A 21,639-nucleotide genomic window follows, 5' to 3' on the forward strand; every position below is an offset into this window, starting at 1 on the left:
TAATCAGTTTGCTAATTGTACATTTATTTGGCAGAAGCAGAAACCCTAGAAATATGCAATATTAGGTCAATGTCAGAAAGATATACACTTTTTTGTATGAGGCTGAGAAACTAGGGAAGGGCAAGGTTTTACCGAGCTGTTCCGAACAAAAAAGTTCATATTTTTCTGATATTGACCTTATATTGTTTTTATACTGCAACTAAATTAAAACATTGATAGCTATTTAAAATGTAACACAAATTTCAAACTTATTTTCATCCCTTAATGAACCTCTGATTGTGGAAAAAGACATCCATGAAGAAATTGATATTGCACAAGATGTAGTTGTGTTACTATATTTAGGAAATAAGTACAACTAGTTGCAGTATAAAAACATAGGATGAACCCAGTGCTCAGGAACAGTTCCTGCAGATACATTTTACTTTTAAATAATTTGAAACTTTTACAGTATATACAATGTTTGTACCAGGCAATTCAATTATTTTAATTACACGTTTTTATAGAGTCACCAGAACATTTTTGAAATGGTTTGTAATCTACAGATCTCTGTGTCTTCTTAACTTAGCTTGAAATGAAATATAGAAAACTGGGCACAATTCTCATAAAATGTAAAACCATGTGAAAAAATGCTTCAAGATGTGTATTACTGTTAAAATGTGTTTGCATTTGCAATTACTGCTCCTTTGTCCTACTTCAAAAGAGAAACATCTAAAACATGCATAGAAATGCAACTTTCGTGTTCAAAATTTCTATTTTTTTATTATTGGATTCAATGTATGGAGAATTGTGTCTTGTTTATTGTTGATCATGTTGAGCTAAGTACAATAAGAAAAATTTGCAGAGAGCTTGAACCAATTTTATTAATAAGTCTTTGTTGTGTTTCTGTTTATAATTGTATTGTGGTGCAAGTGCTATAATTTCATCCAATTTTATCAAATCAATTTACAGTTTACAATTTACAATTTACAATTTACAATTTACAATTTATTTATTTTGGTTTAACTGACATTTTTGGTATTAAAAATTGCTGAAATAACATTCTTGCTTTTTTACTATATATATTTTATTTTGTGTTGGAAGTAGGAACATATTGAAAAAATCAGAGGATATTGATTTTTGATGGGAGGGACAGAAGAGGGCTTAAAAATGGGGAGATTTCACTCCTGGTGGAAGAACCACATGTCTATGGTTTTCAAGGAAAGTCTTATAAATTTAGTCCTGGTATCTATGATGAGTTTATTTAATTATCTTATTGTCTTATAGATTTTACAAGAATACCCAAATCCTTAAATTAATTTTAGTTTATTGAAAGAGAAAAAACTTTATTTGCTTTCAAAAGCTGAAATTGGATGAAAATTACATTTGCGGTGCTAAACAGTAAGAGGGTTTAGTGAAAAAGATTTATTTTGTGTCTGGGACGGAAGGTATAATATATTGTCTTGTATTTGAAACATAGATGACACAAATTGTGGATCCGGTAAGGAACTAATATAACTAATCTCCAGTGTTCACCCATGCGTTATATTCAGGTCACACATTTTGATATTTTTTTTGCATCAAAGTCTAAAATTTAAAAAAAAAGCAGTGGATGATTATCCTTATATATTGAGAAGACAAAAAAATCATGTGAAGGTGTTTTCAATCTAGGCAAGAAAGAACTGATAACACAAAATATACAAAATTTGTGACATGAATTTCCATGTAATCAGAAGGCATATTTTTGAAGAATTATTGCAAAATTATAGAGATCCTTAGTAAAAAATTTGAAAAATGTTTAAATTTGATAATGTCATATTCAAATCTGTTATATGTTATTTTAAAACCTTATGTTTAGGACTAAAAGGGAAAGAACTAGATATTTCACAATTATTTGATGTCTTTCTTTGTTTAGAATGAAAGGGAAATAACTAGATATTTCACAATTATTTGTTGTCTCCCTTTGTTTATTATTTGTAGATCTCTATAATCTGTGCAATGGTTTAGCTATATGTAGTTTGCTAGTGTCAGTTACCTTAGATTGGATTATATTATGGTGCATGTGCAAGTAATTTTGTTTGTTGAATTTTTTATTAGATTTTAAGGGCAGTAGAACCGGTAAGATTTTTCATAACTTCAATCTTAAGCTTTTTAGCGCTTACATTTTTCACACAATTTTCTTTGGTTTAGAGTTTACAATGAAGACTTCCATACTAATGTGATTTTAAATTTCTACACAAGTTTTTCCAAGAATTTTTGTAAGGATAAGTTCAAATTAACAATTATTAAATCAAATCAAATCAAATTAAAATTTTATCTATTGCTATACATAGTAAACAAAGTAACACATTAGCTCTAGTGAGCTTTTAAAAACAACATTATAATAAATTACACATGGAATATAGAATTTTAAATTGAATATTCTTCATCGAGAATGTAAGTTTTAATAGGGTTTGTTATTTTTGTTGGATATCATTTATGAATATGAATAATTGGCCAAATCAAGTTAATAAAATCAAATAAATTCAAATAATCTAGCTAATTATTATGAGCTTTATAACTCTTGTTAAGTTTTGGGAAGTTGACAGCTTTCAACTGCTGCAATTCTTCAGAAAAGTCAAATTTATAATATAATATTCAATTTTTAAGACTTCATACTTATTATTTTGATCCTGACTATTATTTTATTAGATATTTTTCTTATTCCACTGTATAGCTGTTGTGCTAATACATTAATGCATGGATAAATGCCTATCTTGCTAATATTGAAATAAAATGTAGTATATATTTCAAGGGAAAGAACTTCCTTTCATATGATTAACAACAGACATGAGTATCCCATTAGTAAAAGAAAAATCTGTATTATTGTGTGTTTTGTGAAAAACTGCTTTGACAAAATTGACAACCTTTCTTTCTCAAAACATGAACATCTTGAAAGAGTCCAGAATTCAAGGTGTTTAAGTTTAAATCATGGGAACTTTTCTCTACTCTTATATATGCTTTTTAAATAGTTTGCCTTTTCAATTTCCATATTAGATATTGAAAAGGCATTTGCAATATATATGGTATATTTTTGACAGGGATATAATACTTTTGTTTGTTATTAATTGGAGAGTAAAAAAATAAGTGACACAAAAGGTGTTTCTTTAGTTGTAGTTCAAAATTTTCTCTTTGTAATTTCAAGATAAGATTCAAAGTTATTAATAATTAATGATTCAAAACAGAACGGTTCACAACCCAACTGGAATAGATATAATAGATAGAAAATAGAAATCAATTTATTGTGATGTAGCTGTATTAATTAGTCCAATCCAAGTCAATTATGATTGGAACACACAGTGTTGTATCAGAGTTTGAATTCACAACCTCAGAGTTGACAGGCTATGGAATTTTGTAGATGATGTTGATGAACTATATAGTCCATGCAGTAGTAAAGTCATTGTATCTAAAATTAATTGTAGGTCCTGTATACATTTTGGAGTGTAACTTTTCCGAAAATGTCTAGGAGTATAATATGACCAATAAACTTTTTTCTCTCTCGTTTCTTGGACCACAAAGGTCCCCACTATACACAAATGTGCACTATATATACCAAAAGACGGTATTCGAAAAAGTCAGTGAATTACAAAAGTTATACATTCTACATCTTTAAAACATGTGATGTTACCAATTGACCAAAAAATATCAGATTTAGGAAATTATCGGGAAATATTTATTGTTTATAGGTAAAACCAATTGGTTGGACAGATGTACATGGATGGACTTGTCAAGGTGGATCACTGTTAGGAACCAAAAAGTGAGTAATCACCTGATAACTTTTGTAAAACATATTTAATAAGCTTTTACAACAAAGACACATCACTTTCAACTTTGCAGAATCAATGATGTGGCAGTCATCATTTTCTTACTACTTTTTATGTTAACATTTTTTAAAGGATTTGTGCCTCAAACAAACCTTTTTTTGAAGCCTTTTAGCTTTTGTGCTTTTTTTTGGGTTATCTTTTTCAAAAGTTAGTCAATTATTGAATTTATTATCTTATGTTAAAATGATACTTATTTTTTAACAATTTTGATATTTTTTGTATTTGATAGATGTACTGCTGCAAGATATGGGTTAGACAAAGTTGCAGAAAAATTAAAGGAACATGATATCAGTGGTCTTCTTATCATTGGAGGATTTGAGGTAAAAAGCATGTGTGAATTCATTGGGGTTTTTTTTTTATTAAGGAAAAATTACATGTTTGTGGATACATTGTATTAAGTTTCAGGGTTTTGCCAAAGTGTGCATACAAAATCTAAAGATTTTTTTATACGAACGCAAAAATTGAAAAAATTTTGGTCCTATATTGGTATCACGTTGGCGTCGTCGTCTGCGTCGTCGTCAGAATACTTTTAGTTTTCGCACTCTAACTTTAGTAAAAGTGAACAGAAATCTATGAAATTTTAACACAAGGTTTATGACCACAAAAGGAAGGTTGGGATTGATTTTGGGAGTTTTGGTTCCAACAGTTTAGGAATTAGGGGCCAAAAAAGGGCCCAAATAAGCATTATTCTTGGTTTTCGCACAATAACTTTAGTATAAGTAATTAGAAATCAATGAAATTTAAATACAAGGTTTATAACCACAAAAGGAAGGTTGGGATTGATTTTGGGAGTTGAGGTTCCAACAGTTTAGGAATTAGGGGCCAAAAAGGGGCCCAAATAAGCATTATTCTTGGTTTTTGCACCATAAGGCGACGGTTTTTTTATTTGTTGGTTTACGGATCCGCCGACCTGATTTTGCTGATTTTCAGAATAAAAATAAAATTGACTTTTCATGCTTTTTTATTCCCGCCGACCCTTTTAAATGCATTATCCCTGAAAAATAATTAAATTTTTCTTTATTATGAAATGAAATGCATTAATCATTAACAAAGTTGACTGTAACCCTTTCTGTTGTGAAAAATAATTTACGTTTCTAAAAATAGACAAATCAATTATAACTGACCTTGAAATGTCTTTTGCGCAAATAATTTTGTGGAACGAAACCTGTGTTTAAAACCACTTACAAAATAAGTTCGTTTCCCTTATTTGTCATCAGTCCGTAAGATGCATCATCTCAGAGAAATAGACTTGTCCAAATGTGGACAGGTGGAATACATCAATTAAAGTACTGAATATTAACAAATCATTTGAAATTTTCATGTTTCATAGATAACAAAAAATATCGATCATTGGGATAAAAACCGGATTGCATGACAACTGATTAACCCGATATTGTCGTTTTTCCAGTGGACGAGTCTATTACGTTTTTCGACACGTGTGTTGAAACTTATTTTTGTACGACGTTTTTATATTTTTTTCTTTATCAGTTTTTGTGCTTGAAGATCATTATTCACCAAGTTTTCTGGAATTGATTGAGAGCTACACGAATCTGTTTTTCTTGTTTGTGAAATGACGATTTAATTTCGTCTTTGTCCGTGCAACCCCCCTTTTTTACAGGAAATTATTAAACGATGTCATGCGATGTTCATGATCACTGATCAATAATATTTCAACGAACTTAATGTTAAGAAATGATGACAAAACAGCATATAAGACCAACATTTTGTTAGTAAGGTGAAATATATATTTTATTTTGCATATTTTTTCTGTTTTGAAAGATATTTTTTTTCTTTTTTTTTCCGACCGACCGACCCGACTTTTTTATGCGAAAAATCCGTAAACCAACTAATTAAAAAACCGTGGCCTAACTTTAGTATAAGTAAATAGAAATCTATGAAATTTAAACACAAGGTTTATGACCATAAAAGGAAGGTTGGGTTTGATTTTGGAAGTTTTGGTCCCAACAGTTTAGGAATAAGGGGCCCAAAAATTGAACTTTGTTTGATTTCATCAAAAATTGAATATTTGGGGTTCTTTGATATGCCGAATCTAACTGTATATGTAGATTCTTATTTTTTGGTCCCATTTTCAAATTGGTCTACATTAAGGTCCAAAGGGTTCAAAATTAAACTTAGTTTGATTTTAACAAAAATTGAATCCTTGGGGTTCTTTGATATGCTGAATCTAAAAATGTACTTAGATTTTTGATTATTGGCCCAGTTTTCAAGTTGGTTCAAATCGGGGTCCAAAATTAAACTTTGTTTGATTTCATCAAAAATTGAATAATCGGGGTTCTTTGATATGCCAAATCTAACTGTGTATGTAGATTCTTAATTGTTGGTCCCGTTTTCAAATTGGTCTACATTAAAGTCCAAAGGGTCCAAAATTAAACTAAGTTTGATTTTAACAAAAATTGAATTCTTGAGCTTTTTTGATATGCTGAATCGAAACATGTATTTAGATTTTTGATTATGGGCCCAGTTTTCAAGTTGGTTCAAATCAGGATCCAAAATTATTATATAAGTATTGTGCAATAGCAAGAAATTTTCAATTGCACAGTATTCAGCAATAGCAAGAAATCTTCAATAGCACAGTATTGTGCAATAGCAAGAAATTTTCAATTGCACAGTAGTGCGCAATAGCAAGAAATCTTCAATTGCACAGTATTGTGCAATAGCAAATATTTTTCTCATTTCAGATTTCAGAAAATTTCTTCAAACATTTTTTTGAGAGGATTAATATTCAACAGCATAGTGAATTGCTCAAAGGCAAAAAAAATATTTTAAGTTCATTATACCACATTCATTGTGTCAGAAACCTATGCTGTGTCAACTATTTAATCACAATCCAAATTTAGAGCTGAATCCAGCTTAAATGTTGTGTCCATACTTGCCCCAACCATTCAGGGTTCAACCTCTGCTGTCGTATAAAGCTGCGCCCTGCAGAGCATCTGGTTTTATTTGTTGGACATACCAAGGTTCACCTTTACCCACGAAATTCATGAAAAATTAGTATCCAACGAATAATAATAAAACCACAGTATGCTGTTTCCTTTTATTGTATTTCTTGTTTTGCACTGTTTTCCTTGAAAATCAGTTTTCACAGTATCTTCTGAATGGAAGTTATGGGAGAAATGGAGAGAAAAAGTTAATTGCACTAAAATATGAACTGTTCAAAGGAAGAATTTCAATAATGATAAGGTTTTGTGGATTATGTGTTGAATTTGTTGAAATCAATGTTAGTTCTTTTAAGGTTGTATTTCTGTAAATATTGACAATGCAATTTCCCATAGGAACTCCTTTTACGGCTAATACTGTACCACTTTTACTATGAAGTTTTGAAAAAAATCTTATCCTAGAATTGAAAGTTCATTGAAATATTCAAAGGTCAAAATATAGGGCTGTGCGGCATATTTTCAACGTTTATATGCCCTGAACTTCTCAGAGTTTAAACTTACACTAATTTTCTTAACTACCCCTACCTCTAATGAAAGGTTACCACAGATTTCAATGTAAACAATATGCACGTGTTTATTTACTGGTAACATTCCCAAGTTCTGTCTCTGCGGTATGGAACACAGAGAGCATAACTGGGAACCAGTATGTAAACAAAATTAATTTTCTATGAATATTCAATTTCTCCCCAAAAGAGGCGTGTTTTGAGCAACAGCTGTATTTACAAAGTGCAACCTGAAGATATTGACAGGAATAAACCTCTCTTGAACACATGTATGAAAATTTAAAGATTACTTATTTTTTTCTGGTTTTAATAGGACTCGGGTATTGGATAACTTACTAGCATACATAGTAATGCCTTCTTTCTTACTCTTTTATACTTAACTTCCATATATTTGTCTTGACAGCTTATACTTTATACAAACAGTTTTATGACTTTTACAGGCCTACCACAGTGCCCTTCAGATGACAGAGGCCAGATCAAAGTATGATGCTTTCTGTATACCAATGGTGGTCATTCCTTGTACTATCAGCAACAATGTACCGGGGACAGATTTCAGTCTAGGTGCAGATACAGCATTAAATGAAATAGCAGACGTAAGTATAGATACAATAATGAGGATTGACTACAGATTTGTTGGGGTGGTGGGGCCTGAGGCCTGGAGTTGGTTTCACAAAAAAAATTTTGACTTAGATTGGTCGTAAATCATAAACAATTCAGTATACAAGTTACAATCAATCTTAGTCATTTGTTTTTTGTGAAACCGACTCCTGTTTCAGTATTAAATAAAATAGCTGTTTTGATTAACTATTTATTAAGGACAGTCTACAGAAGATACAAAATAAAACATAATGAAAAGCAGACATTAGTATTAAACAGCATATCTCAAGTACAGCCTTAATTCTTTGGGCCAATATAGCATGTTATCTGAGAATTGTAGTAGATGTTACAATGTAACAGAGATTGAAGTATATGGGCTATTGATTATTTAATCATAGACTGATGTTTTGAAAACATGGAAATTTTACTGCTGAAGTTATTTCAGCTTATTTGATGACCTTGTAAAGTGCATGAAATTATCCCCAAAGACAAATGGTTTGTTGAAAGCATTAATAGTAATGAGACCAATGAGCTTTTCATTGATACACCAGTGGCGGATCCAGAACTTCTAGTAAGGGGGGGCCTGCTGACTGACCTAAGGAGGGCCCGCTCCAGTCACGCTTCACTGATTCCCTATATAAGCAACCAAATTTTTCCGACGAAAGGGGGGGGGGCCTGGATCCACCTTTGTACACAAGCAAAATTTTTTTGTCATTAAAATTGTTTTTTTTTTTTTATATCATCTGACCAAACTCTGTTTCTTCTCTTATATTTTGACCTTATGTTTTGACAGATGCTTTCTTTTTTGATATTTTAGATCTGTGATAGAATCAAACAATCAGCTACTGGAACTAAAAGACGAGTATTTATTGTGGAGGTCATGGGAGGATATTGTGGTTACCTAGCAACCATGGCTGGTCTAGCAGGAGGAGCTGATGCAGCCTATATATATGAAGATCCATTTAATATAACTAATTTAAGGGTAAATAGTTTACTTTCTACCACACAAAATCTTCTAGGCCTTTTAAAATCAAAATATTGTTTGTTTCCCCAATCCCCACCGACCCTGCAAAAACAGTAATACTCATAAAATTTTATTGTCAAATCTAAGACTTATATTATTTTATTCATTTCTGATTTTATATTGTTCCAGCTTTGTGGAAAAAACAAAATTTTTTCCCTACCTACCTACTAACACCTGGCTTGGCAGGGTAGGGATTGGGGAAACAAACAATATATTAATTTAAGCCCTATCAACCAGCAAAAATTGTCATACATTCACACTGGCAAAACAGATGATGAGAGAATAATAGAAAAGAAACTCTTCCAGCACACAAGATCTTCTCTACGAGCTTGTAAAAAACAAAATCCCAAATTATGTAACACAATGTCTGTATTTTCATGTCAAACCGAAATTGGAGATTTTTATAAGTAGCTATATGGTATTGGTTTTCCCATTGCGGAGTGTAAACAGACTGCAGCCAGGAATTTCCAAGAGGGGGGGGGGGGGTATTTGGACTCACAAACTCGACTTTAAGTCACAATTCGAACAAAACGTTGACTTTAACAGTGTTTATTTGTTTTCAAGGTGGGGTTCGTCTGAACCCCCCCCCCCCCCCCCCCTTGGCTACAGGGATGGCAGCTTTCAGCTAGAAAACCAATACTGTATAGCCACCTATAAAAGTCTCCATCATGACAATGTTTGGAAAAAAAATGAAAACAAATAGCCAGATTCCTGATAAGATAATTATTAAAAAGAAATGGCCAACAGAAAGGAACAACAACCACGGGATTACAGGCGCCTGACTTTTTGGAAGCAACATACAACTAAACAAAGAAAAAACTATTCAAAGAAAAACCTCTTGAGTAATTGAATATTGTAGATCTATATAATTTAGATCCACAATTAGGTTATTAACTTTAATCTATCTTTTTCTCTTTTTAAACAGGATGATGTCATCCATTTGAAAAATAAAATTATTCAACTTGGTGTGCAAAGAGGATTAATTTTAAGGTTAGTATTATATTTCTAAACCTGACTTTGGAAATATATTATAAATTTCATTTGAAGGGCCTGGCCATTTTTATATAAATGTGTTTGGAAATAGTTCTTCAAACAATGTTTTACAGTATAGAAAAAGAAATGAAATGTAAAATATGATTACAAGGAGATGTGGAGTTTATGTCAAATAGCACTTCCAATCAAGCATTCATGATGTCCTCATTCAGAACTGATCCGATCACACGTTAAATAATAAACAACACAGTTTTTAGATTAATTAAGATGTCTATCAACTTCTATCATTGTGTAAGCCGCACAAAACACATTCAGTTCAGACGGAAAAAGAATAACAATTTTTTTTTATTACCGATATCTTGCAGAACTGATGTTCTGCTTGTGTAGATTACCAGCTATGGATTATGAATTTACAATATTTTCATTATTTTTTAAGAAATGAAAACGCAAATGCCAACTACACAACAGATTTTATCCATCAGATGTTTTCTGAGGAGGGTAAAGGATCGTTTACTTGTCGTAAGAATGTATTGGGACATATGCAACAAGGTGGTGTACCATCGCCATTCGATAGAAATTACGGAACAAAGATGGCTTCCAAGGCAGTAGATTATATGATCACTAAAGTTGAAGAAAATACCACAGAAGACGGTTTGTTTTATAAGATGTGCTTTGATATTTATGTTTTTGGTATCTTGTCTTGTAATTCATTGCTTGGAACTGTATAGAGTTCCTTTTGTATTTGTATTGCTACCTTTATTTTTGAGGACATATTCTATTTTCTTGGGTACTGTTTTTCATAGGATTGTGCATTAAGCATATGTTTTAAAACTTATACACAATGTTATTTCAAGAAAACATAGATCATGTTTCAATTTGGTTGGCATAATTTTTACTGTTCTAGAGTTATGACCCTTTACAAATTAAAATATTGCTGAATTTTTTATTTCCATTCTCTAACATAAGTTTGCCTCAACCAAATGTTATGAAACTTAAACACAGTGTTCAAACTACAAAACTCTTATCATTTTTTTAATTTGAGTGGCGACACTTGTACAGTTCTTGAATTATATCCCTTTATAACCTTACATGCAAGTTTAGGTATCATCTATGTCCCGTAGACACATTCAAAGGACACATTCTCCATTTAGTTTTAGTAGTTTACCCATAATCATAATAATGATAAATGATTTTGAATAATGATTTAAAATTTAGATAAAAAAAAATTGTAATTTCAGGATAAGAATAAAGAGAATATGAATAAAATTTGTCATTTTGACAATCTTTTGTAGGAAAAATAAAATCCTGTACGAAAGATTCTGCCGTACTCTTGGGTATGTGTAGAAGACAACTGTTATTTACTCCATTAGAAGAACTCAGAGAAATCACAGATTTTGAGTAAGTAACATGGCTACATATATTAAAACTGCACAAATCAGTCAATAGAAGGTGATTTTTTTTTATTTTACAAAATTGTTATGTTTAATGTCAAAGTCTAGCCTTATTTTCACTCTAGATATGACCTTGAAACTTTGTTTTGTAGGAATTTGACTTGTTAAACAGTTATTTTATTTATAAGTTTTTTTGAAGTTTTAAATGTTTTATTTATAAAAAAAATTTAAAACAACTTAGACTTTTTTCTTTGGTTGTTGTTCATCTGTACATGTATCTGTGTATCAACAGTAGAAATGTGAAATGCACGAAAATATAACTACTTATTTCTAGAATTTTCAACATAATCTCAAATTGTTTGTTTAATAAGCTTCAGAAGCTGTTGAGATAAATACTTGAATCAAAGTTGAGATATATTTCAATCTTCAAAAAGGGTTATTTATACTAAAATAAACTGGTCTGGTTGTATGTATATATTAAATTTTCCATGAATGTTTCATTATAAACTTATTTGCATATACAGGAATGGGTTTGCGGTGTTTACATTTTGATAGTTCAAAGTTCAACATTTAAGTGAAGTCATGATAAAGTTTCTTGTTGTTTTTGTGTCTACATGGGTAAATTCCTTTTCATTGAACAATTATCTTTGATATTTGATTTTATTTCAAAATTGGTGGGTAAAAAATATTTCCTAAAAGGGAGACAACTCCTGGAAACTGAAACTAACACATGTAGTCAAATGGGATTATTCTTTATTTATATATCTCTTTAAAATGCATACTTTTTATTTATCTCTTGACTATGCATACTAATTTTTCTCTTTATATAAAACAAAATGCTTAAACATAGACAGATCTTTAGTATAAATGCTATATCTTTCTTCTCAGCGGCACTCATACCTATATGAAGAACATATGTAAAAAGTACATTTTCAGAATTAATTTACTGTAAACTCAGAAATGTTTTTATCATTGTAAAATTTGCACCAAGATAGGTTTAGAAAAAAACAGAAGATAAAAGCCTTTCATTTGCATTAAATAGTTTCATGAATCAATTCCTGAAATCGCATGTTATCTGGATTTTTTATCAACCAGCTGTGTCTGAATTTACAGAAATGTTTAAACTTCTAAGAATTAAAAGCCCTTGTTCAGTTTGTAAGGGTACAACTGAAATGATAAAGATTATCGCTAAAGCTTGACAGAAGCTAGACAAACAACTACTAATTTAATTCTTACTTACAAGCTTTAAATGGGGCAAGCTGTTGCATTGAAAGCACCAACTGTCTAATACTATCCATGTGTAATAAGTCTTTCCCTTTCAACCGTAAATATATCTATTCACCTTTGTATTATAAATGTAGCTCCTCATCTGCTAGTTATGACCGAATGGCGAATGAGTTTTAAGATCACTGCCTAATAGTTATTATACAAAGATATCTTAAAACTATTTATTCAAAAATTCCTTGACAATTGTTGTCATTTGATTTAATCTTATTAATCTGGGTCTGTAGGTTCCTTTAAGATTTGTGTGTAAAATAATTTATACATTTGTTAAGATTTTTTTTTTTTAAATGCTGAGCATTTGTCTTGACTATAGCTAGCCTTCTTCAGGAACACCTAGAGCCACAAATTTGGATCACCTCCCCCCAAAAATGATACCAATTTGTAATGAGAAAAGCAAAGCTAGAAGGTCTAAAATTTACATGCCTTAAAAGCAGTTAATAAGATAAACTATGCCTGAAGGAAATTGAACCTTGGTTTATTGAAAATTAGAAAAATTATTAACTGTGAATTTCTAACAATGAGCATGCAAGTTTTGTATGTGCTTTGTTGGACAGTGTTCTGTTTCTCAGATGAGCCATGGTCTTTATAAGGAAAAAAGGTAGACAATTTCTAGAGTAGAAACTAAACTGTGGATTCATTATTATTTATTGGTTACCAATTTTCATGGATATCGGGCTTACAGGTGAACCATGAATTTTAATGTTCAACGAAAGACAAATTTTCTATAGGTTTGTATGCAGGCGTTCATAAAATCACGAAATCAGATATCCATGAACATGTAAGTTTACTGGAATCCACGAAAATTGGTACCAACGAAAATAAATGAATCCACAGTATCTAACAACTTCTGTAACCAAGACAATTTTATAATTTTCAGCAAGAGGATACAACATGATCAATGGTGGTTAAGGCTTCGGCCATTACTTAGAATTCTTGCTAAGCACTCAGAAGTTGCATATCAGACAGAGGGAGTTCCCCTTGGCGTTGACGAAGTGGAAGATGAAGACAATGCTTAATGCTTGTGCTATTTATAGAAAGAACTATTTATAGAACGAGAACTATTTATAGAATCTCACCCTGATAAGTGTGATTTCATACTTACAAATATTCCAAATCTAAAAGTCTTGAGATTTTTTTACTTTTATTATTCCTTAGTGTACCAATTGTCTCATTTTAGTTTATTTATTGGTTTTTTTTTTCATTTATATTTAGTGAAATTTTCTTAGATGTTATTTTGTTGAGAAGATTATTTCCCTTTGTATTTAATGATAGGATGGTGCTGTTGTTGTCTCAGAACATTTAAAGTTAGAGGAACAAATATTAAAGAAAAACCATTAAAATTAAGTTAAATTTACCAGGTTGTTATATTGTAGTGTGTTTTTTGTTTTAAATAATTACAATTTCCTGCTTTGTTCTTCTGTTGTTTTTTAAAAATTCAAAATTCAAAAGGAAATTACACTCAGAACTTTTGTGTGAAATTGAGAGACTATTCTGATAGGGAAACTTATGTCTCAATTGTTTGGTGCAAGTACATGTATTTCAACATACACATTTGTTATATTTTGATTTTCTAAAAATAGGTTTTATTGTATTATAAAAACCTTATCATCCCACAGTCCCACTGTAGAACTTTATCCTACTCTTACACCTTGCATGTTGCATGTATCTATAAGCTTTATTGCATGATGCTTGATGTCTGTTGCTTCACAGGAACAAGGTGATATTTATACACTATTTTAACACAATTCTCTAAGTCTTCTAACATGTCTAATATTTAGAATTCTCACCTTTGTTGAACTTTTGTTAATTTTTAGTTGTTTGTTAGATTGGTTTGTTATGTATTTAATGAAAGCATATTGACCTATATGTGCCAATACAATGTGTAATTTATATTATGTTGTCTGCAAATACAATGTATTATTCTGTGGTCTGCTTCAAAGTGTATGAAGTGTACAATACATAGGGATCACTTCTGATTTGTGAGCTGCAAACTTTTTTTAATCTGCAACTTATAGAAAATGACTGATAAAATTTTTCTTAGGATATTAAGACAACACACAACTTTGTTTTTTTTTTGTTTTTTTAAACTGTTGGATTTATTTTTAACATAAAAACAAAAAAATTAAGAAATTTTCCATGAAACTGGTGTGTAAAGTGGTTTTTTTTAAATAAGCTTTCCGTGTGAAACACATTATTATTTTTTTTCTTCACAAGTGCAATTTTTCTTGTATTTTACAACTTTACATACTTGTAAATCTGTTAATGGTTTTACTTAATCACATTTGTTTCAAGTTTTAAACATCCCCCATGGCAATAGACCATGAAATAATTAATGACAGACAGATGTTTCATATTTATCTGTCATTAAAAGCAACAAAATACAGTGGAAAAAATCTCTTGTTTTTTAAATAATTATGTTGTATAGTTTTGTTTGAATTTCAGAAAGAGGTTACCAAAACAACAATGGTGGCTAAGTTTAGTGCGACCATTACTTAGAATAATGACAAAACACTCCAATGAAACGTATCGAGCTGATGCAATTCTTACTAACGTGGATTTAGAAGATGATGATAATGCATAATAGATTTTTATCTACAAACGTCTCTTTATTGTGATAAATAGTGCTTTGTTCATGCTTATGTTGAAGAATTGAAGTTTTTAACATCCAATGACCAAAAAACTATTTGAAATATGTTATTTTCTTGAACTATGATCTGATGGTAGTTGTTTTATTTATTTCATACCAGATAAAATATCTGTTTGTTTTTTCTATGTAGTATAGTTTTGTTTGAATTTCAGAAAAAGATTACCAAAACAACAATGGTGGCTAAGTTTAGTGCGACCATTACTTAGAATAATGGCTAAACACTCCAATGAGGCTTATCGAGCTGATGCAATTCTTAGTAAAGTGGACTTTGAGGACGATGATAATGCATAATAGACTTTTATCTACAAGCGTGTCTAGTGTCTATATCCTGATAAATAGTGCTCTGTTCATGATGATAGGTAAACAATTGGCCTTAAATACATCAGAATATATTTTTTATGTTAAGTAAAGAAAACCTATAAAGCCATGACTCAATGATTGAAAACGGAAGTGTCAATGAACCTTTTTGATAAGTTTTTTTTAGAATATTTCATTTTCTGAAAACCAGCACTAACGAGCTTTGATTTTTGTTCCTTAGGCACTGCCTAAAACCTTCATCAGGAACTATTTGCATTTTTGAAAAAAATCATTTGTAAAAATTACTTTCAGTAAAGTTCTAAATTCAACCCCTCAGATAATGGTTGATGCTTTTACAAGCTGTAATTTTGTTGAGTGCTGCCAGCTGGATTTTCTCATTTTGGTAAAGACCTGTAGGTGGCATTCTGCTGTTTTCTGCTCTTTGGTCTGGTTGCTGTCTGACACATTCCCCCTTTCCATTCACCATTCTATAATCTTCATAGTGAATAAGCAGCATTATTTTGTTCAAATCAGTTATACAAGTATTGTTTTTTTATATTATTTTATATTTTACCCTGGCCATTGATGTATTGATTAACCTTATGTTTTCAGAGGTAAGTAAAGCAGTTTTGACAAAACATTAATTGTGAAATAGCTTTTAAGGGTCCATTTAAGTTTCTAGTCTATTCAATTGCGAAAAACAATTATTGAATATTTTAAGATTTTACTTTGTCACAAAGGTCTTTCCTCTGTTGACCTCATTTTCCTAAAAATTATTAATTCTATTAAGATTTTTCAGAAGTTGTTCAGAAAAAGATTTCAGTGTTAAAATTTTTTCGGACAAAAATCTAGCATTTCTTTTATATTAGTTTTATAACGAATAATAAGAGTATAGTAGCTTCTTTAACAATCAGCATAAAATTTTATTTGAGGACAGATGAAGACTATATTTAGCAAATAGAAACACCCTTAACCATTTGCAATAACATATAAGCTGTGTTAGATGAAAATAGACCTATACTTTGATCGATTTTGGAACGTTCAAATATAATTTAATTTTGGATGTAACGCGTCTTCTGATTGGCTGACGTTATTTTGTTATCAGACCATAGACATAATTTAGTCATGTGACCGTGACGTTATCAACGTTTTTTCATGGTGTTCTACGGTTAAAAATGAAATTTAGAATTAAATTATAAGAAATGACTAATATTTTTTCTGTCGATTCGAAATAACATAAAAAATGTGGTTCACACTGTTAAATAAACCGCTATGCGCGTTATTCAGTGTGCACCAAATTTTTTATGTTATTTCTTCATAGACAGAAAAAATATTAGTCATTCCTTAAATAAGATACAAAGATGAATATTGGTCTGTTTTGTAGTTCTCATATGAACTACATGTTCAAACTGTTACATAGGGGTCTCATTGGGGGGTTCCGATCCCATATCCCGCTTACTGTTTTGTCAGATTCCTGTATCCCGCTTACACTATGTACGTAAACAATTCTCATTTTTTTGTCATTTCCCGGGTCCCGCTAGACCTCATTTCCACAACACAATTATTTGACTTTCACCTGTAATGCTTACAAAAAATCGGCAATCCCGCGTCACACTTAGACCCCAATGAGACCCACTACATACTTTTCATAGAGATTTTTTCAACCCAAATAGATGCATTTGCATAAGGTTGGTTTCTAGAGGAAGCAGCTCATAAATATGTGATACATTTTGTGATAGTAATATCTGAGTGCTACTAGTTAAGGGTATACTGTTCTTGATCATTGTTGTTTGTTAATTGATATGTGTATTGTCAGTATAGATATCTGAAGGTTGTGTACATTTTGTTATTATCTATTTAAAAAAAATGTTGCAGCAGATTTATATTTTCTGAAACAGACCCATTAATGCATGTATTGGTATATATTGATCTATCAATGGATAAGATGTTTCCTAGCTGAATGACCACAACATAGCAATTGGCTAGGACTCCTTTTTTGCTTAAAAATATTTTGTTAGTCACATGATTATTTTTGAAATTGCTGTCTGAATATTTTATTTGAGAGGGCATGGTCCAAACAGTTAAATTTTTTAGTGGAAATCCTAAATAACTAATATATGAGTGCCATCCATATCCACCGATATGGTTATTATTTTAATTTGTGTTTTTTGTATTGAATAATTGTTTTTGTTTCTGCATAATTAGCATTAATGTTAAAATGATATATATGTACAGATATCTGAAATTCTATTCAAAAGATGAGGTACTTGGGCACTTGATCCTTGTGTTTTTCATTACTTCCCTTTATTATTTTCCCTTATCTTACAAAATTCTTAGCATTCACTTTAATAACCATATCATATGGTTTCTCAGACTGTCAAATATAGTTACTGTTTCTTTGATGTATACTCTTTGCTTTCTATTATTCATATTCTTTATACATATTATGGAGATTTCTTATATTTACATAATTGTAAACAAGTTAATGTATAACTTCATCAATTAAAAAAACATTTATAGAACAGTTTACAACCCTTTGGAATTTTAATAGCTGTCTTTTTTTTCTTTTTATTTGCCATCATAATTTGATAAATTCATTGTATTATATTGGTTTTTATTTATTGTTCGCTTAGATTTGTCTTCCCTGTACATCATTTTAATTTAATGGTTATTTATCTCACAACTGATTTCAAATCCTTGCCAGTATATTTAATTATTTCATTTGAAAAATTTACAACTAGCTTACTTGTTTTATTTAAACATATACTTCATCAATAGTTGATAAGTTTCATTTGTTATATTCTAGTTATAAGGGAGCTACCATTTGATTTTTATGGGGGGGGGCTAGGATGAAAAATTTTCCTGCTTTTTTTTTTAGTTGTAATCTCTGTCCTGCATTTTTATTTTTTACTCTATTCGGTCCTGGCTTTTTTTTTACTAGTTTATCCTGACTTTTTTTACTCAAATTGTCATCCTGCCTTTTTTTTTTACCAAGTTGCTCATCCTGCCTTTTTTTTTTACTCAAAACTCCTGTCCTGCCTATTTTTTTCAAATTTCATCCTAGCCCCCCCCCCCCATAAAAATCAAATGGTAGCTCCCTAAGAAAGGCATTTTTATTTATAAAGACCAGGGTACTGAACTTCCAGCTGTAAAGAATGCTTAATTTCTTTGGTAAAATGTAAGAGCCGTGGACACTGTTACAATTAAATAATAAGCTTCTTTTTGGTGAAACTTATTATTTTGCCATACTATTAGAAAGATGTAGAATTAGCTATTAATCCATGCTGTTTATTTCTGAGCAAAACAAAAAAACAAACAGCAATTTGTGCCATTTTATTTCCTAGATAGAGAAAAGAATTAACCAAAGTTAGTTTTAGCGTTAAGTAATAATTGTGCTTCCCAGCCTGATTAGACCATTTGATTAAAAAAGAAGATGTACACAATTTGCAGAAATTATTTAAAATGTACATGTATGTGATAAATACTAGGAATGATAGATATACATAAGCTAAGGGGTTATTCCATTTATTTGTGTGTGGTAGGGCAGGAAGGGACTTTCAATACACACCTAATTAACAATCAAAATATTTGATCAATAGATTGACTCGACCCATGTTCAAAAAGAAATTTTCCCAGCAATTTTCACTTATTTTATCAACCAAAATACTTATCAATTTGACCCTCAACCTACATCTAAAACCAAAAACTTCCACTCCCACTGCCATCCCTCGTGCATTTTAATGGAATAGCTCCAGTAGATTTTTACCTCCATATATACATTGGTATGTTTACCACTGTCATGTTGTTATTGATGTTGATTTTTCCAGCTTTAAACAATAAAAATTCATTTTATTTTCTTGGTTGTTTATTTTGAACAATTTATAAGAAATGGTCTGTAACGGTCCAATCATATTAACCATACTGCAGAGACAATAGAAAAATCTAGAGGCTTCAAGAGCCTGTTTTGCTCACCTGATTCAATATTGGTTTTGGAAATCATGTAAACATAGATTAAAATCATAACATATACCCCGATAATAATTGAGGCCAAACATAGTTTGATATTGGCCCCGTATTTTGATAAAAAAAATCCTGAACAGTAAATTGGCAACAAAGAAGCAACACTTCATCGGCAGCACAAAAGGAATATTTACATCATGTTTGATTTTATTCCATTGTGCTCCTCTAGAAGAAGCATTTATTTCGTTCCATTCAGTGGTTCTCTAAAAGAAGACATTTGTATGTATTGCTATAGGGTCCTACATTAAAATAAGTCCCTCTCTGGTGGCCTTCTTGGATAATGAATCAGCTTCATAATAACATAACTTGGTCAGCACCTCACAAGGAACACTCCTGCCATGTTTGGTTTCATTCCATTCAGTGCAGTTAACCTGACTAAAAATAATAATCCAGTAAACCTGACAATGCAAACAAAAATAGCCATTAGCATGATTGCATAATTCTAACCATTTGACCTGACAATGCCAAAAGATATCAAGTAAATCTGACAATGCAAAAAGATATCCAGTAAATCTGACAATGCCAAAAGATATCAAGTAAATCTGACAATGCCAAAAGATATCCAGTTAACCTGACAATGTAAAAAGATATCAAGTAAATCTGACAATGCCAAAAGATATCCAGTAAATCTGACATTGCAAAAAACTATCCAGTAAATCTGACATTGCAAAAAACTATCCAGTAAATCTGACATTGCAAAAGATATCCAGTAAATCTGACATTGCGAAAAACTATCCAGTAAATCTGACAATGCAAAAAGATATCCAGTAAATCTGACAATGCAAAAAGATATCCAGTAAATCTGACATTGCAAAAAGATATCCAGTAAATCTGACATTGCAAAAAGATATCCAGTAAATCTGACATTGCAAAAAACTATCCAGTAAATCTGACATTGCCAAAAGATATCCAGTAAATCTGACATTGCAAAAAGATATCCAGTAAATCTGACAATGCCAAAAGATATCCAGTAAATCTGACATTGCAAAAAACTATCCAGTAAATCTGACATTGCAAAAAGATATCCAGTAAATCTGACATTGCAAAAAACTATCCAGTAAATCTGACATTGCAAAAAGATATCCAGTAAATCTGACATTGCCAAAAGATATCCAGTAAATCTGATATTGCGAAAAACTATCCAGTAAATCTGACATTGCAAAAAGATATCCAGTAAATCTAACAATGCCAAAAGATATCCAGTAAATCTGATATTGCGAAAAACTATCCAGTAAATCTGACAATGCCAAAAGATATCCAGTAAATCTGACAATGCAAAAAGATATCCAGTAAATCTGACGATGTAAAAAGATATCCAGTAAATCTGACATTGCAAAAAGATATCCAGTAAATCTGACATTGCAAAAAATAACCAGCAAACATGCCAATATGAAAAGATATCAAGTAGACCTGACATTGCAAAAAGACATCTGTGCAAACTGTAAACCATTAGATCTGACAATGCAGGCAAAAAGATATTTACTGAAAATTTGCCAATTTTCCAACTGAAGCATAACCCATTGGAATGGGGATAAGAAAAATAAGCATTAGTAAACAAAAAGTATTTAGATTAGATTAGGAACAGAAAACTGTAAGACATTCTTAAACAAAGCCTTTTAATAAACTCACTAGAACCTGAACCCGTCTATAATAAATCAGACTTTGATATAAACTAGAGGCTCTAAAGAGCCTGTGTTGCTCACCTCGGTCTATGTGAATATTAAACAATGGACATAGATGGATTCATGACAAAATTGTGTTTTGGTGATGGTGATGTGTTTGTAGATCTTACTTTACTAAACATTCTTGCTGCTTACAATTATCTCTATCTATAACAGTACTTTCTGTGGAAAATGTTATTGAAAATCTTCAAATTTTAGAAAATTGTTAAAAATTGACTGAAGGGCAATAACTCCTTAGGGGGTCAATTGACTATTTTGGTCATACTGACTTATTTTTAGTTCTTACTTTGCTGTACATTATTGCTGTTTACAGTTTATCTCTATCTATAATAATATTCAAGATAATAACAAAAAAACAGCAAAACTTTCTCAAAATTACCAATTCAGGGGCAGCAACCTAACAAT

General features: G+C 30.8%; 1 protein-coding gene across 9 annotated transcripts in view; it reads left to right on the plus strand.

The window, feature by feature from the left end:
• The window catches only part of LOC143053859 (ATP-dependent 6-phosphofructokinase-like), a 38,752-nt gene extending 23,086 nt beyond the window's left edge, over window positions 1-15,666 (plus strand). Inside the window, exons 13-21 of one of the 9 annotated variants that reach the window (XM_076226649.1) lie at window positions 504-527; window positions 3,702-3,772; window positions 4,069-4,159; window positions 7,740-7,892; window positions 8,714-8,878; window positions 9,846-9,910; window positions 10,350-10,564; window positions 11,206-11,311; window positions 15,031-15,321. In XM_076226649.1, coding sequence (XP_076082764.1) covers window positions 504-527; window positions 3,702-3,772; window positions 4,069-4,159; window positions 7,740-7,892; window positions 8,714-8,878; window positions 9,846-9,910; window positions 10,350-10,564; window positions 11,206-11,311; window positions 15,031-15,169 — 1,029 coding nt within the window. In that variant the 3' untranslated portion in view covers window positions 15,170-15,321. Of the gene's footprint in view, window positions 1-503; window positions 528-1,456; window positions 1,478-2,073; window positions 2,095-3,701; window positions 3,773-4,068; window positions 4,160-7,739; window positions 7,893-8,713; window positions 8,879-9,845; window positions 9,911-10,349; window positions 10,565-11,205; window positions 11,312-13,465; window positions 13,740-15,030; window positions 15,322-15,387 lie in introns of those variants that run through there. The other 8 variants (XM_076226650.1, XM_076226654.1, XM_076226651.1 and 5 more) reach the window with 8 other exon arrangements.
• Window positions 15,667-21,639: the final 5,973 nt, after the last annotated feature.

Source organism: Mytilus galloprovincialis, chromosome 12 (genome assembly GCF_965363235.1).
Source record: "Mytilus galloprovincialis chromosome 12, xbMytGall1.hap1.1, whole genome shotgun sequence".
Taxonomy (NCBI): domain Eukaryota; kingdom Metazoa; phylum Mollusca; class Bivalvia; order Mytilida; family Mytilidae; genus Mytilus; species Mytilus galloprovincialis.